Source organism: Varanus komodoensis, unplaced genomic scaffold (genome assembly GCF_004798865.1).
Source record: "Varanus komodoensis strain SLA01 unplaced genomic scaffold, ASM479886v1 scaffold14_3, whole genome shotgun sequence".
In the NCBI taxonomy this organism is placed as follows: Eukaryota; Metazoa; Chordata; class Lepidosauria; order Squamata; family Varanidae; genus Varanus; species Varanus komodoensis.
Genome location: NW_025335439.1, coordinates 1,070,242 through 1,084,172, shown reverse-complemented (window position 1 = coordinate 1,084,172; position 13,931 = coordinate 1,070,242). Strand labels below are relative to the sequence as shown.

The 13,931-nt window shown below is 50.7% G+C and overlaps 1 protein-coding gene across 1 annotated transcript; it reads left to right on the top strand.

Annotated features, from left to right (window-relative positions):
• The first annotated feature begins 712 nt into the window (after window positions 1–712).
• FOXF2 (forkhead box F2) lies at window positions 713–12,011 on the top strand. Its single transcript, XM_044424561.1, has 2 exons — window positions 713–1,694; window positions 11,836–12,011. Exons 1-2 carry the CDS (start codon window positions 713–715, stop codon window positions 12,009–12,011), a joined length of 1,158 nt encoding a protein of 385 aa, XP_044280496.1.
• The last annotated feature ends 1,920 nt before the right edge of the window (window positions 12,012–13,931 follow it).

The window sequence follows — 13,931 nt, the reverse complement described above, 5'->3', positions numbered from 1 at the left end:
GCTCGGATCGCAGGCGGTCTTCGTGCCAAGGAAGGGAAAAGAGATCCGCACGTTACCTTCGGAGTCTGGTGCCGGGCGTGCGGCTGGGGAGGCTTAGCAACTGTCTAAGGGCAATTTGATGGATGGTGTAATTGCGTGTACGGAGGATGGCAGCCAGAGCGATTTGGAGCCTCCGCGGGCAGCCCGCAGGACTGGAGGCGGGGGTGGACAGAGGCCAGCTGGAGCGGAGCGGCTGCGCCCTCCCCTCCTCGCTTCCTCCTCCCTCTCTGCCGCCCGCCCTCTCAGCCTCCTGGCCTGCTTTCTGGGGAAGAGATTTAGGGAAAGGGGAGGGGGACTCTTTCGAGCAGGCGACAGATTTCAAGACCTGATAGGCGTCCGCGCGTTCTGTTTGGCTGCGCGGGCTGATACGGAAAAGCGGCAAGGGGCTTGTGGATTTCCTCCTCTTTAAAGGCTTCAGGATGGCCACCAGGCGGGGGGCAGAGAGCGGAGCCGGAGAGACCTGAAGGCTCCTGAGTCGGGGGAGGGGGGGGGTCGGACAGAGAGGAGAGAGAGAAGAGGAGGGAGGGAGCGGGCGGGAGCGGGCGGGCGGGCGAGGGGGCGCTGCGCTCGTGTGATAGAGAGAGGCTTGCGCAAGGAAGGAGGGAGGGAGGGAGGGATGCCCCAGGCGCCGCTTCCAGATCGCTGAGGAGGTGGCCCAGGAGGAGCAGCCTCCATGAGCTCCGAGGTCGGGGCCCCGGTGCCTCGCAGCCCGGCCTTGATGAGCCAGCCGCCGCCGCCGCCCTCGGCCCTGGAGTCGTCCAGCAGCAGTAGTAGCAGCAGCAGCCACGCCAGCAACAACAGCAGCGCCGCGTCCACGTCCGCGCCGTCGAAAGCCAAGAAAGCCAGCTCGGGGCTGCGGCGCCCGGAGAAGCCGCCCTACTCGTACATCGCGCTCATCGTGATGGCCATCCAGAGCTCGCCGTCGAAGCGGCTGACGCTGAGCGAGATCTACCAGTTCCTGCAGGCGCGCTTCCCCTTCTTCCGCGGCGCCTACCAGGGCTGGAAGAACTCGGTGCGCCACAACCTCTCGCTCAACGAGTGCTTCATCAAGCTGCCCAAGGGCCTGGGCCGGCCGGGCAAGGGCCACTACTGGACCATCGACCCGGCCAGCGAGTTCATGTTCGAGGAGGGCTCCTTCCGACGGCGCCCGCGGGGCTTCCGAAGGAAGTGCCAGGCGCTCAAGCCCGCCATGTACCACCGCATGGTCAACGGGCTGGGCTTCCTCCCGCAGGGCTTCGACTTCCAGGCGCCGCCGGCCGCGCCGCTGGGCTGCCACCCCAACGGCTACAACCCGCTGGAGGTCATGCAGGCCGGCGCCGCCTACGAGGCCCACCACGTCCCGCACATGTCGCCCAGCCCGGGCTCCACGTACATGGCCAGCTGCCCCGTCCCCTCCGGCGGCGCCGACTACGGGCCCGACAGCAGCAGCAGCCCCGTGCCCTCCTCGCCGGCCATGGCCAGCGCCATCGAGTGCCACTCGCCCTACGGCAGCCCCGCGGGACACTGGGCCTCCTCGGCGGCCTCGCCCTATCTCAAGCAGCAGGCCCTGCCGCCGCCCGCCGCGCCCGCCGCCCCCACGGGCATCCACTCCGGAGTCGCCTCTTACTCGCTGGAGCAAAGCTACCTGCACCAAAACGGCAGAGAAGACCTCTCAGGTAACGCGGCGCGCCCCTCTCTGCTCCCCTCTCCTCCCCACCTCAACCTATTCTTGGGAAGGATTTTTAAAATCAATAATACTAATCTACTCACTCTCAAGGTGCAAAGGCAGCCTTCCTGGGACCATTCGTAGATCCCCAGAATTCCCCAGCAAAGGGTTGGGCTGCGGTCCTCGGCGAGGATGTGGGAGGGGGCCGGGGAGGTATACGTTACTGTAAAGAGAGATATGGGAGTCCTGCCCGGGCCCCATATATCTTCTGTCTGTATCAGCAGCCTCCCTTTGCCTCGATTGCCCTCCTTGAGTTCCTACCCTAAACTTGCGATGCTACCCATACTTAGCTGAAAGGAAGCTCCGTACAAATGAAAGGGCTTCAGCTGCAGGCAGCTTTCGATGTCAAACAGGGGCGCGGGGAGACCGAGCCGCTGAACTGGGGGGACTGTGCGGGGCGAGTGGTCGCCTTATAGCTAGGCGAGAGCTGGGTCCGGCCCATTCTCTAGACACTCAATGCGAGTGATCTCCCGAGCAGGTAAGGGCGAGGATGGGAGACCGAATCCACAGAGCCACAAGACAGGTTACCATAAAAAGCACGCTCAGTTGTTGCATCTGTTAGGCACATCTACTCAGAAGTAAGCCTCATTTGGTCCAAAGGGACTTACTTCCAGGTAAGTATGCACAGGACTCCGTAAAGCCAATCGGATGCATTTGAGATCAGGCCAGGATCCCTTTCGGCTTTCGCTCACTTTACTCTCCTGCAGGCACTTTCAAAGTCTTCAAGGCTTCCAGTCCCTTGTAGAGATGCCGATGTAGAATCGAACGCAGTAATTGTTCCTCCGAATTAATCTTGAATATTAATGTGTGAGCTGGTTTGCGATCAGTGCACATTCACACGGAGGCAAGAGGCACTGGGATCAGTATGACCTACTCTTAGGTCGAAGTGTTTTCGTTTTGTTTGTTTTGCGCGTCTAATATTAGTCCTTCTTACAGCAGTTCTTTAAATGAATGGGACTTGAGGTAGTCATGAGTCCTGTAAAACCCATTCATTTCAATAGATCTAGTAGAATTAACATTGCATGGAACCCATGGCTGGGGGTCATGTCTCAATGCAGTGCACTATGCAAGGCTTCGATCTATGGGGCGGGGCGGGGGGCGCAGAGGATGGATTCTTCTAGGGAAGAAGGGAGGGAGGGAGCTGAACAGCTGTTTCAGCTTCGAAAAACGAAGTCCTTACCAAAGGAAAAAAAATAAGGGTACTGGCTGTGGTCCTAAATACACTAGTATCTTCTTGGAAGCAAGTGCCAGTGAAATCCAGAAGCTTGATTCCGTTTATGATTAGGATCTTAGACGATCTGTAACGTCTGTGCGGAGTATTACACCCGTGTATGAATCCAGCCACTTCATAGCTGATAGGGACCCTCACCTATCTTTCGATTGCATTAGCGATCACAGTAGATTAGATTAAGCACTTCTAAGACAACTTGCCCTGGACCAGAAGGTCTGCCGGCTCCTGAAAGTGAAATCTTGGGTGGATTTTTTTTTTTTTTTAAAGAAAAAGTATCGAAAGGAAAAGCTGCACCGGGGCTGGGAAGAGACACAATAAATCCCTCCACTCGTTCAGGTTAAGTTGTAGCTGTCAGATAACGCTGTCCCAGTAACAAGCTTCGATGCTCCGGTCTCCTTGGTGTTTTGTCTGAAAACATCAGCTTGGACGTGTGAAAACAAAAGCTCCTTCCAGGGGGAAAATAGACCTATTGTTCAGAGAGAAGTAGAACGGCAATCGTGCAGTGTGGGGCGGGGTGGGGGGCTGCAGCAGAGAAAGGGAGAGATTTTTTTTTCTTGCAAGGAAGAAAGAACTAATATAGCCTCCGGTCACCCTTGAAACTGTGCCTTAATAAAAGCAACTCCGAGTTGTTCAGTAGAAGGCCGGGTCAGTGAAGATCAGCGTCGACTTCTTGATCAAACCTGACTGAAATTCACAGCCCTCACCCCTTCTTAGGAAGTGATGCTAACACAGCACCCACTCGTTTTTCCCGACTAATTTTTCTGCTCCAGAGTTTCTTCTTAGGTCTTAGGCTTCTTCGGTCAAGATTCGAGTTCAGTCAGGTTCCACAGTACCCCCTTCTAAAATAGCATCTGGGGGTTTCCTGATCTTGTTCAGTATGATCAATATTCCAAGGCTCCAGTTTTAAGGATATGTGAGGGTCACGTCAATTCATGATTCTTTACAAGTAATTCCAGCCTAGGTTCAATGGGGCTTTAAAAAGTTGTGCATAAGGTAGCCGCCTTCCTTTAGAAGAACCTCCACTAAGTGCAGTGGGGTCATGGCAGACCGCAGCCCTCGCTGTGAGGAGGGCCCGGGGTTCACACGACACAAGTCACCATGACTTTATCGTACTGTGTGAACCGAGTCAACATGTATAGGGATTTCTCTGTTCATCTCAAGGAAAAGATCCATTTCTTAAGAATATGGAGGCAATCTGAAATATTACTTTGTGTCATCTTTCTTGTCATCCCCATTAATTGAATAGTTTTGAGTTACTCATTAATTTTGAGTAAGCGTTATTAGAAGTATCGCAGTTGATCCGGGACAGTTGATCTCAGTGTGACTTTTATACCCTCGTTGGTAAGAATGCTGGAGAAAAAATACCCGGCTACTTAAAGGGATCTTGGTACATCTGCACTTGTATGTCGTTCACTGGGGATGCCAAAAACACTTACTTGGGATGTACGTTTCTCAGAAGTAAATCCCACTGAGGCGGATGGGGCTGTCTCCCAGGTTCCCAAGAAACTTCTGACCATTGCACTGAAGTGAGAGAGATTTGGCTGGATTGTGTCCCCTTCAAACATACTGCAGTGCATTTAATACAGCATGTAACCTTCATTATTCTGTGCAGGTTCCTATTTAAACACTTTTTTCGGTTGTTATGACAGTAGGAGGGGGGGACGTAACAAATAGCGAACTAATTGAAAAAGAGGGTGAAATATTATCTGCGCACTTCCGAGGGATGGGGAAAACCTTTTGGGTGTTTTCAAAATGCAAAAGAAGGCGCTAACATGAGACTCGGGTTATTTTTGTAACTGGAAGGAACTACTGTTTTCCTCTCTTCGCAGTGTGTTGCTTTTAAAAAATGTAGACAATCTGGGTGGAAGAGACCGAGTGGAGAAAATAAGGCACCGAAATGGGTAAAAGATGTTGGGCTCTTACGGGGAAATTTTCCAAATAGCCCTTTTAAACGTGGGTCTCGGAGGTTAACTAAACAAAGACAGTCTGGGCTGGACCACACCGAAGGGGATTGGAGCTTGACTTAACCCAGATGAGAGCGAGGTCTTGTTCAATTTTATGGGAATTTCAACAAGTAACAAATACAGACGACCTCGTCCACCGCCTCGGTTTTCTTGTCGGCAACCTGTTGTCAATCATCATGTGAGTCTCTCTCACACACCCCTTCACCCCCAACCGCTTTCTTTTTTAAATTGGGATTGGAAACCGAGAGCCCTTCCCTGGTGGAAATGATTTCTGCGTGATCTCTGGGAAGCTCCTTTTCATTTTTAAGGAAGAGAAAGGGAATAGAATTGAGTGAACCGGGTGATGCCCAGTCCTTCAGACTAAGCAGCGTTTGGGGGACGATTAAAGGTGCGGAGAACGCGGCTTTAGAGCCAGGCCCCACTCTCCGTATGTGCGGGGCGCTGTCTGCTGGGTGGAAACTGGACTCTGGGCTTTGACGGCCCGGCAATGCCCCGGCAGAGGAGATGATAGCCGCAGGGCACCATCCCTCCTTTCACGCACGCCCACAGTCCAGGGCCTACACCCCGGTATAGCGCCCCTTTCCCTTGGTTTGCAGACGATTTGCGTTCATGCTCAAAATAATCACATCAGTTCCTGGACACGGGACGGGTGCTGGTCTTGCTGTCTTTATTCCTGCTTTGGGACTATTTCCCCCCTAAACCTTTGGCACTTCTGACGTGGCGAAGCGAGACCCGCGATTCAGTCCAACCGCCCGCCGGTCTCAGACGCCTTTCAACGGAAGTGCTGACTTCAGCCCAGAGCCCAGGTGTTGTAAGATTCCGGGTTCTGTTGGCTACAGATCAAGGCAGCGATTTCTGCTCGCGGGACAAGCTTCGCGGGAAGGCGATGGGATTTATCTTGTGTAACTTAACCGTGTGCAGTAAACCTGCAGGTCTGTTCCATGCATTGCAATCCGCCAAACTAGTTGCTCCGAGGTAGACTTCTTAAAGCTCGTAGGACTATTCTGAACAACAGTTTGGTAAAGGGCTGATAAAGCAAAGGCAGCAAAAACCCCTAAGGCATTTCATGTTGGTCTGCAAAGGTGGGAATTCATGCGGGCGTTGACCCATTGAGTTACTGGGACTGCCTTCTGAGTAGACATGGATAGAGTTGCGTTGGAAGAAGAACGCTCCAGACATCTCACACGGCAGAGGAAAGGAAGGTGCCTGCTTGACGGGGCGGGTTAAGATAAGAAAGGGTGGAGGGGGAAAACGATCTGCGTTCAGAGCTAGCCAGAAGGGCTTAACTACCCCCTATTGCAGCCTCCTCAGAACAGCCTCATCCAACCAGGATTTTGGGGGACTGTAGCTCCTAGGATTCTTAGCCATGCTTGTTGAGGCAGATAGGTGAAATTCAAAACATCTGGAGGGCAATGGGTTGGGGTAGTATTCTAGCACCACTTTAGCACCCCCCCAAAAGTCCTGAAACATAAGCCAGAAAGCAAAAGGGGGGGAAAAGCTCTAAACACATTTCTTTGGAAGTAAACAATGCCGCTCTTTTCATTGTACTGGGAAGTAAATCTCACCACGTCCAAGGAGACACAGTCCCAATCCCTTGCAGATCTACACAAAATCAAGTCCTGAGTACAATGGTTATTTCTAAGTAAGTTAGCATCGAACCACAGAGTTAAAAGCAAGCCCAGGGCTTGGGTGCTTAATCCAGGTTTGGCAGGCCTACGGAAGACCCTTCCGTCTAAATGTAAGCAGGATCCGCGCCTGCTTCCACCCAGGGAATAAGCATCCGCCTCCAGCGTCTGCACCTTACACCCCAGGAAATGCGTCCGGGGTGGGATGATGCCCGAGGCCCCCATCGCAACGCCATCGGCCCAACCGGGAGCGCCGCTCCCGCGGTCTCGGAGCCTGGGGCGCGCTGGAAGCGCTCGCCCTGAGTCGAAAGAGCTGTCATTGCGGTGCCCATCGATTTTTATCGGTCCATAAAACCCGATCAAATACGGACGGTTTAGCGCCGCGGAGATGCTAAAGCCCGGCGTCTTTGGAGCTTCCAGGCCGCTCGGCCCTAGAAAGGCCGAGCGAGATTGGAAACAGAAGTCGCTTCTCGGAGGCTTAAGCCGGCAAGGGAAGGAGAAAGGGGAGGGGGAGCTGGACATTTTTCGCACACTATTAAATCGAGCCTAACTGATTGAATCAGGACTGCAATAAAGCTCGCCGGTTTCATTATGAGCATACCAGGCGGGTTATTAGAAAGACGGAGGAAATCCAGCGAAATGATCGCTTGTAGCGAAGGCAGCGCTCCGGGGTGATCGAGGGGGCAGCGGCGGAGAGCGGCAGAAACAGCACGAGTGCTCTAACCACTACTCCTGACGGCCCGCAGCATGACGAGGAAGGTGTTGGAGGAGGGGCCACCTTTTAAAAACCAGAACTTCATGGCAGTTCTCCACTTTCCACGCTTGTCCTTTCTTTCCCCTCCACCCCCCCCCCCCAAAATCCAAGCGTTTTCCTTCCAGTGACAGCATCTCCTCTTAAGCAACTTGCTTTCAAAAGGCACAAATACCGGAGTAAAATCAGCCCAACCAATTATTTCCAGAGCCTCGCAACTGCGGCTGTGTGTGTGGAGACAGACAGCAAGCTCAATAAAAGGAGCTGGGATTTCAACCTGTATGCTCCTATGTACGTCCACCCAGAATTAAGCGAGGATAGGGCTACAGCTTCGCGATCCTATGTGTGTTTAAACCGAAAAAAGCCCCACATTTCCGACCAGAGGATGGCTGGGCTCTACCGGGAAGCCGTGTTCCCTCCCCTCGGAACTGTAAGCCCAGAACTGATCCAGGCGGATTTCCTAAGCAAAAACAGAATCAGAAACTTTACCAGTGCTCAGAGGCTCTTTTCATGTTTTCACTGGAAGCCAGTGCCGGGCCGAGGGAGCCCCAGGGAATGAGGAATGTGGGGTGATGGCGGGTTTGTTCTTTCAGAAACTGGACCCCCAGCCACACCTCTGCGTGGACGCGTGAAAGAAATATAGGCGCTCACGTGCCTGTTGGAGCTAAACCTCCGAGCGCGCTGTTCGGTTTTACCGGGCACCCACATCTTACAGTCCCGAGTCGCGCGGGTGGATTTAGAAGGATGTCCAGCCGTAAGTTGGAGTGGAGCAATTGCTTTCTTAGTGGTGTGGCCCTGTACTTTCTTAGCCTTGCTTCTTGGTCGCCTTATTAGTTGCTTAATGACGAATCCTATGCATGTCTACTCAGATGTAAGCCCCATTGAGTTCAATGGCATTTACTTCCAGGTAAGTGTGTACAGGAGTGCAACCTTAATGAGCCAAGCATTTGGCTTGGAGGGTCTTCTGCAAATTCCAGAAATAGCCAAAGGGAGTATCTCATTAAAATCTCGGACTTTCCGTATGAGGCACTGAGGATCCAGAGGTGTAATCAAGCAAATGCAAGCGATTTGCTTGAACTGGACGGTGGGTTTGGTCTCTTCGCTGCTCATGCTCAGCTACCGCAGAAGCACATGCGCGGCTGCAACGTGTTTCACATTTTATCATAAGGCAATGAGCATCCTCTGTAGCGCAAAATGCTCCGAGAGCGCAAATCCTAAAGGGGATTGCCCCTTCTTCCAAGCCACCAGTTGACCTATCGGGGCCATTCCATGGATGCTGGAGAGCGGGCTGAATCCTGCCCTGTGACCTGATTATGGAAAGGCACGACTCTCGATCTATTAGAAAATTCTGGGCTGCATACTGTACCGGGACTTTTTTTTGATATAGGTAGGGCTAACTTCGACGTCAGGGTTGCATTCCTACAGTACAGGTGGCAACTAAATGCAATCACGATTCATTCATTCGTGTGTGTGTGTGTGTGTGTCTGTAAAATCTTCCAGAATCAAGCAAGAGTCATTGAGGAGCTAATTTTATGACAGGCCCTGAAGCATTACTTATCAAAGGGAATGGGGTTCTTCCTGAGAAATCGGCCTCAAATTCTGCATTCTTATTAAAACATTACATTTAAATTTTGCTTTTCTCCTCTTGCAAGTGGCCTTACCTTACAAGACACTCTTCTTCATGTTAGCCTAACCAAAAACAACCCTGTGAGGTAGGTTACACCGTGAGTACTCCACTGGCCTAAAGTCATCCAGCCTGTTTCATGGCTGAGTGGGGACTAGAACCCAGATCTCCTAAGTCATAGTCCAGCATGCTTAACCACTACACCACACTGGCTCTCTCAGGTTGTCCTGCAAGACCTTCAGCTTTCAGGAGGTTTATGGATAATATATAGGCTAGGATTTGATTTGAAATACTTTTCAGGTCCCATTACTTCTTGCTTTTCCTGTTGTAAGCTGCCTTGGGTGCTTTAGTGATGCCACAAATAAATATCAAGAAGATCACCTCTTTCTGAGCATTTCTCCCAGACAAGCAAGCTCATGAGAACCTCTGGATGCTGCCTGTACCATTCCCTGAAAAATCAAAGGGCACTACTTCAACATGGTAGTTGTTAGGCAGTGTTTAGACCAAACCCTTCCTTTCTCTAAGCTAGGGGTCACTCCTGGAGTCTGAGAAAGTCTGAATGTGAGAGGACTGAGGTCTATGATAATTTACTTAATTTGCAATCCTATATCATTCACTCCTGGAATAAGCTCCACTGAAGTCTGTAGAACTCACTTCTATATAGACAGGTGTAGGATTGCCTTGCTAGTTAAGTAATCCTGAAGGCAGATGGCTAGACTGCTGACCACTAGCTGTGCTAAAAGTGTTCAGCAAAAGGAGGAAATACTATTTAAATCTAGGTCCTTGAGTTAAAACTCATGCAGCCGGTTTGGGAAGGACCAGCTCTGGAGTGCTGCAGCTAGATTCATAAGCTTCCTTCCCCAGCCCCCTCCTGCATTTTTTACACCTCATGTAGAAATTTTCAGTGGTCTTTTAAGAAGAAAATGGGATAAGAACACAATCCCTACCCCAGTTAAGGCTATTGGTTTTAAGGCCAACTGATTTCAATACAAGTCTCTGTCTGCAAACCATACATACCCAAGACAACCTTGGACAGGAAAGGACTGTGGCCTTATCCAGAGATGACCCACTGAATGCCTTGGAATTTACCTCTGAGTAAACCACTGGAACCAATCAGCTGGAGCTTTCCCTAAGACTGTGGTACAGCCTTCCCATCCTGCTGCCCTGAAGATGTTCTGGAGTTCCTAACCAATGGCCAGTGCAGACTGGTACTGATGAGAACCGAAGCCCAAAATATCTCCAGGGCACTGAGCTGGGGAAGTCTGTTCTTGCTTTTCAATGGTGAGTGCAAACCTGATGCCATCCGGCTGAACAGTTGACAGTAAATCATCTCTGGTCCTCCGGCTTTTTGGCCTAAGTGCAGAGGCACTGGAAGGACTGACAATTGGCACTCATTTTTAACCTGATTTACAGGGCATTCATAGGCCTGCTTACTTGAGAGGATGCCCATTGAACTTGCCTTCTGCGTAAACAGGATTTACTCAGAATTTTAGGATTGTACTGCGAATGTACTTCTAGCCCAATGCTATGGTCCTTTTCTGGGAAACGAGTCTTTCACTGGGGCTGCCTTAATTAAAATGTCATTCAGTGTAAGGTTAGGCCAAACATGTAGTGTAAGTTCAGCATTTTTAAAGGTGCAATCTTCTGCAAGTTTGGCGAGGAAAAGGGGCTGCAATTCTCAGAATGCTTGAAGTTATAAGCCTTTTTTCCTGTCCAAACATGCACAGGACATTGCTCTAAGCCACTTAGGATTGTGCCCTAAGACGCTTTGACTCCAATACGAGAAATTTAAGCAAATACCCCACTCTCCTACTGACTTATTTCGCATGTCTGCAACGCTAAGCAAACTGACTCAGAAGTCAGCTCAATTGGACTTAAAGGGACTTTCTTCCAAGTAAACAAGCATTGGATCTGGCTGTAGAAATACTTGGCTTTGGTCAGATTCTGCCTGGGATTCTTGCTGTTTCACACTGAGAAGTTTTTATGCCTTCCCTCCAAGCTCCCACCATCACCACAACATTTTGGCCTGTGGTGTTAAAAACAACAACTCCAAACAAATCAGAAACACTTAATTGCCACTCTGGGTAGAGTCAGGCATGGATTCCTGTGGGACCGCCTCCTTTTTAGAGAGCTGCATTGTATTCTTCTCCACCTCCATGTATTATTACATGTACAGAGTTTTTTCTTGGGGCAGGGAGCATGAAGAATAGTCCAAACCAAGTTATCCCAAGAGTGGAATTCCAGGTGGCCAGACCTTGTCATTATTAACATGAGGTTTCGGCATTTAATCTCTTATTTGTGCTGGGTTAACAGGAAACTAGAGAAATATTTAGACAATTTAATTTCAGTTTATTTTGTTTTAATGAAAGCCCACACACCTGCACCTTGAGCATGTCCACTCATAAGGAAGTCCAATTCAGTTCACTTGATTTTACTCCCAGGTGGGCTGGGCATAGGAGTGTGGCCTGTCATACAATCCAGAGCACCGTGGGTTTTGTTGCTGTCCCCATTGTTTGGTTCACCCCTGTCTTCACAGGAATGTTTAGCATTGCACCCCCAGGAGCCCCAGCGTAACCTTGGGTTAAATGTCAGATTTGCAGGATCCATTCCCTTGAAGGAAGAGTGGGCAAGCAAGTCGCTTACTGGGGAGGAAAGAACGTTAGAGCCTAGCTGTTCCCCTTCTTCTTGTGCTAGAAGGCCACCCTCTTCTGATCACAACGCGTCTGCGAAGCAGGCTAGGGGCAGAGCGCGGACCCGCCCGAGAGCGAGCGCGGCGCTCAGGCCTGGTCCCCGCGCTGGGCCTGCTAGGGCCCTGCGCAGCCCTCGCTGTCGGCGCTCACGGGCAGCGCGTCGAGCCGGCGGGAGATTCGCACGCTCTTTCTCGCTTCCTCCGCAGTGGGGCTGCCTCGATACCAGCACCACCCTTCCCCGGTGTGCGACAGGAAGGATTTCGTCCTCAATTTCAACGGCATCTCTTCCTTCCACCCGTCGGCCAGCGGCTCGTACTATCACCACCACCACCACCACCACCACCAAAGCGTCTGTCAAGACATCAAGCCTTGCGTGATGTGAGTCGCGGACTTGCCGGCCGCACCGGCACACCGGCTGCTGCAGAGACTTTCTCCGGCCCCCACCGGAGGCGAACTCGGCGGAGGAAGGCCGCGACGAACCGGCGCTCCACGCAGCCCTCCGTTAGTAAGTACAGAGCACCCGTCACGTAAGCAAAGCTAAGGAAGCAGCACCGAGTGGCGCCCCCGCCCCAAATGCACAGCCCCCCCCCCCCGCGTTCTGCTTTCTTGCGAAGCAAGATCCCCGCAGGCGTCCCTGGATGCAAGACCCCGCGTGGCGCCATCTCTGGTCCCCATGCAAATGAGCGCAGCCTCCCTACCCGCCCAACCACACACACGCAGGGTACCAAACCCACGGGTTTCAAGCAGGCTTCTTCCCAAGAAAGTGTACCCTGGATTGCGGTTCTACACAATGTGTCTCCTTGGAAGAAAGTTGCGTAGGGGTTAGTGGCCCCACTGCCAGGGAAATTGTGCTGGGACATTTGCAACCCTACCCTTGCAAAGATCGAGGATGAAAACCTAGGGGAGAAATCTCACTGAGCATGGGGCCTTCTTTCTTCCGTGCAGTCACAGGCCTAGCTCTGCAACTTGTATGGCTGAATTTATTTGTGTATGTCTTTGGGGAAAAGGGGAGATCTTGATTACTGCAGTGTCAGCCAGGTTCCTGTGATATCCATTTCATCTTTCTTGTTACCTCTTTTAAAAAAGAACAAGATAACACGAATTGGATCTAGAGTTAACAGGTAGCGGACACCTATTGATTCAAATGGCCCCTTAACTGAAATTCCATTTCCATGGGGCTCCCCTAAGTATAATTCCATGTGGATCCAATGCATAGAAAAATATTGGGAAAGAGCAACTTGGACTGGAGCTGGCCAGCTTTTTCATAGGACAGAATTCTTCCTTTAAAATAAAAAAGCCATCTTTTGCACCTGAAGACACTGATATGCTACTCAGGGCTGGTCTAAGACATTTGTTGTCTGAGTTCAAGCAGCAAATAACACACGCCCTTCACCCAAATCAAAGTCATCTTACCAAATTCCAAGCAAGCAACTCCAGCAGATGAGGCAGAAACCCCTACAATCACCCCTCCCTGTACTTGGTACAAAAATTAATTAAAAATACAAGACTACACTGAATAACACACACTTTGCTGCCTTTTCATGACAATCAAAACTTGCTGCCTGAGGCAGCAGCTTCACTGTGCCTTTAATGGCAGGGCCAGCCCTGGTGTAACTCATGCAGTCACTGAGTTTGACTTAGGCTGTGATCCAGATAAATTGCATTTAGGGCCCAATTCTATGCATATTTCAACAGGAAAAGAAGTTCCACAACTTCCAGCATTCCCCATGCTGGGAGTTGTAGGGCTTTTTTTTTTTTCCCCTGTCTAAGCTTCCGTAGAATAGCTTTGTTAAAGTCCCTTTCCATTTTGATGGAAGAAATTTGAAGACATGTGCTTGACAGTCCAATCTCATGCATATTTACTGGAAAGTAAGCCCTGACAAGTTCAATGATTTTCAGAGTGGTAGCTGTGTATTGGGCTGCTGGAGGAGAACAAAACAAAGGATCTCGGGGCCCTTAAACACTAACATATTTATTGTGGCATATGTTTTGTTTTCTCCTTACATAGGTTTGAAACCAAACTTTCTCACTAAAATCAATTGGAGATGAAAATGCTTATATTTAACTGGATTGTGACCCTAGCTTTAAACAGTAGAGTGGGGGGGATTATATTTGGATGTCTTTTTATTTGCTGGTACCCAAAGAACCATTTTTGGGGATGTTGTTCATATGAACTGGCTTGTACAGCAACATTTCCTGCATCCCCTTATATACATGTGCAAGGCTTTCTCTGTAGCTGTCATGGTTTCAATGTTAACTGTCTGCTCTTTTCAACATGTGATACATGACGTCAGCTCAACAG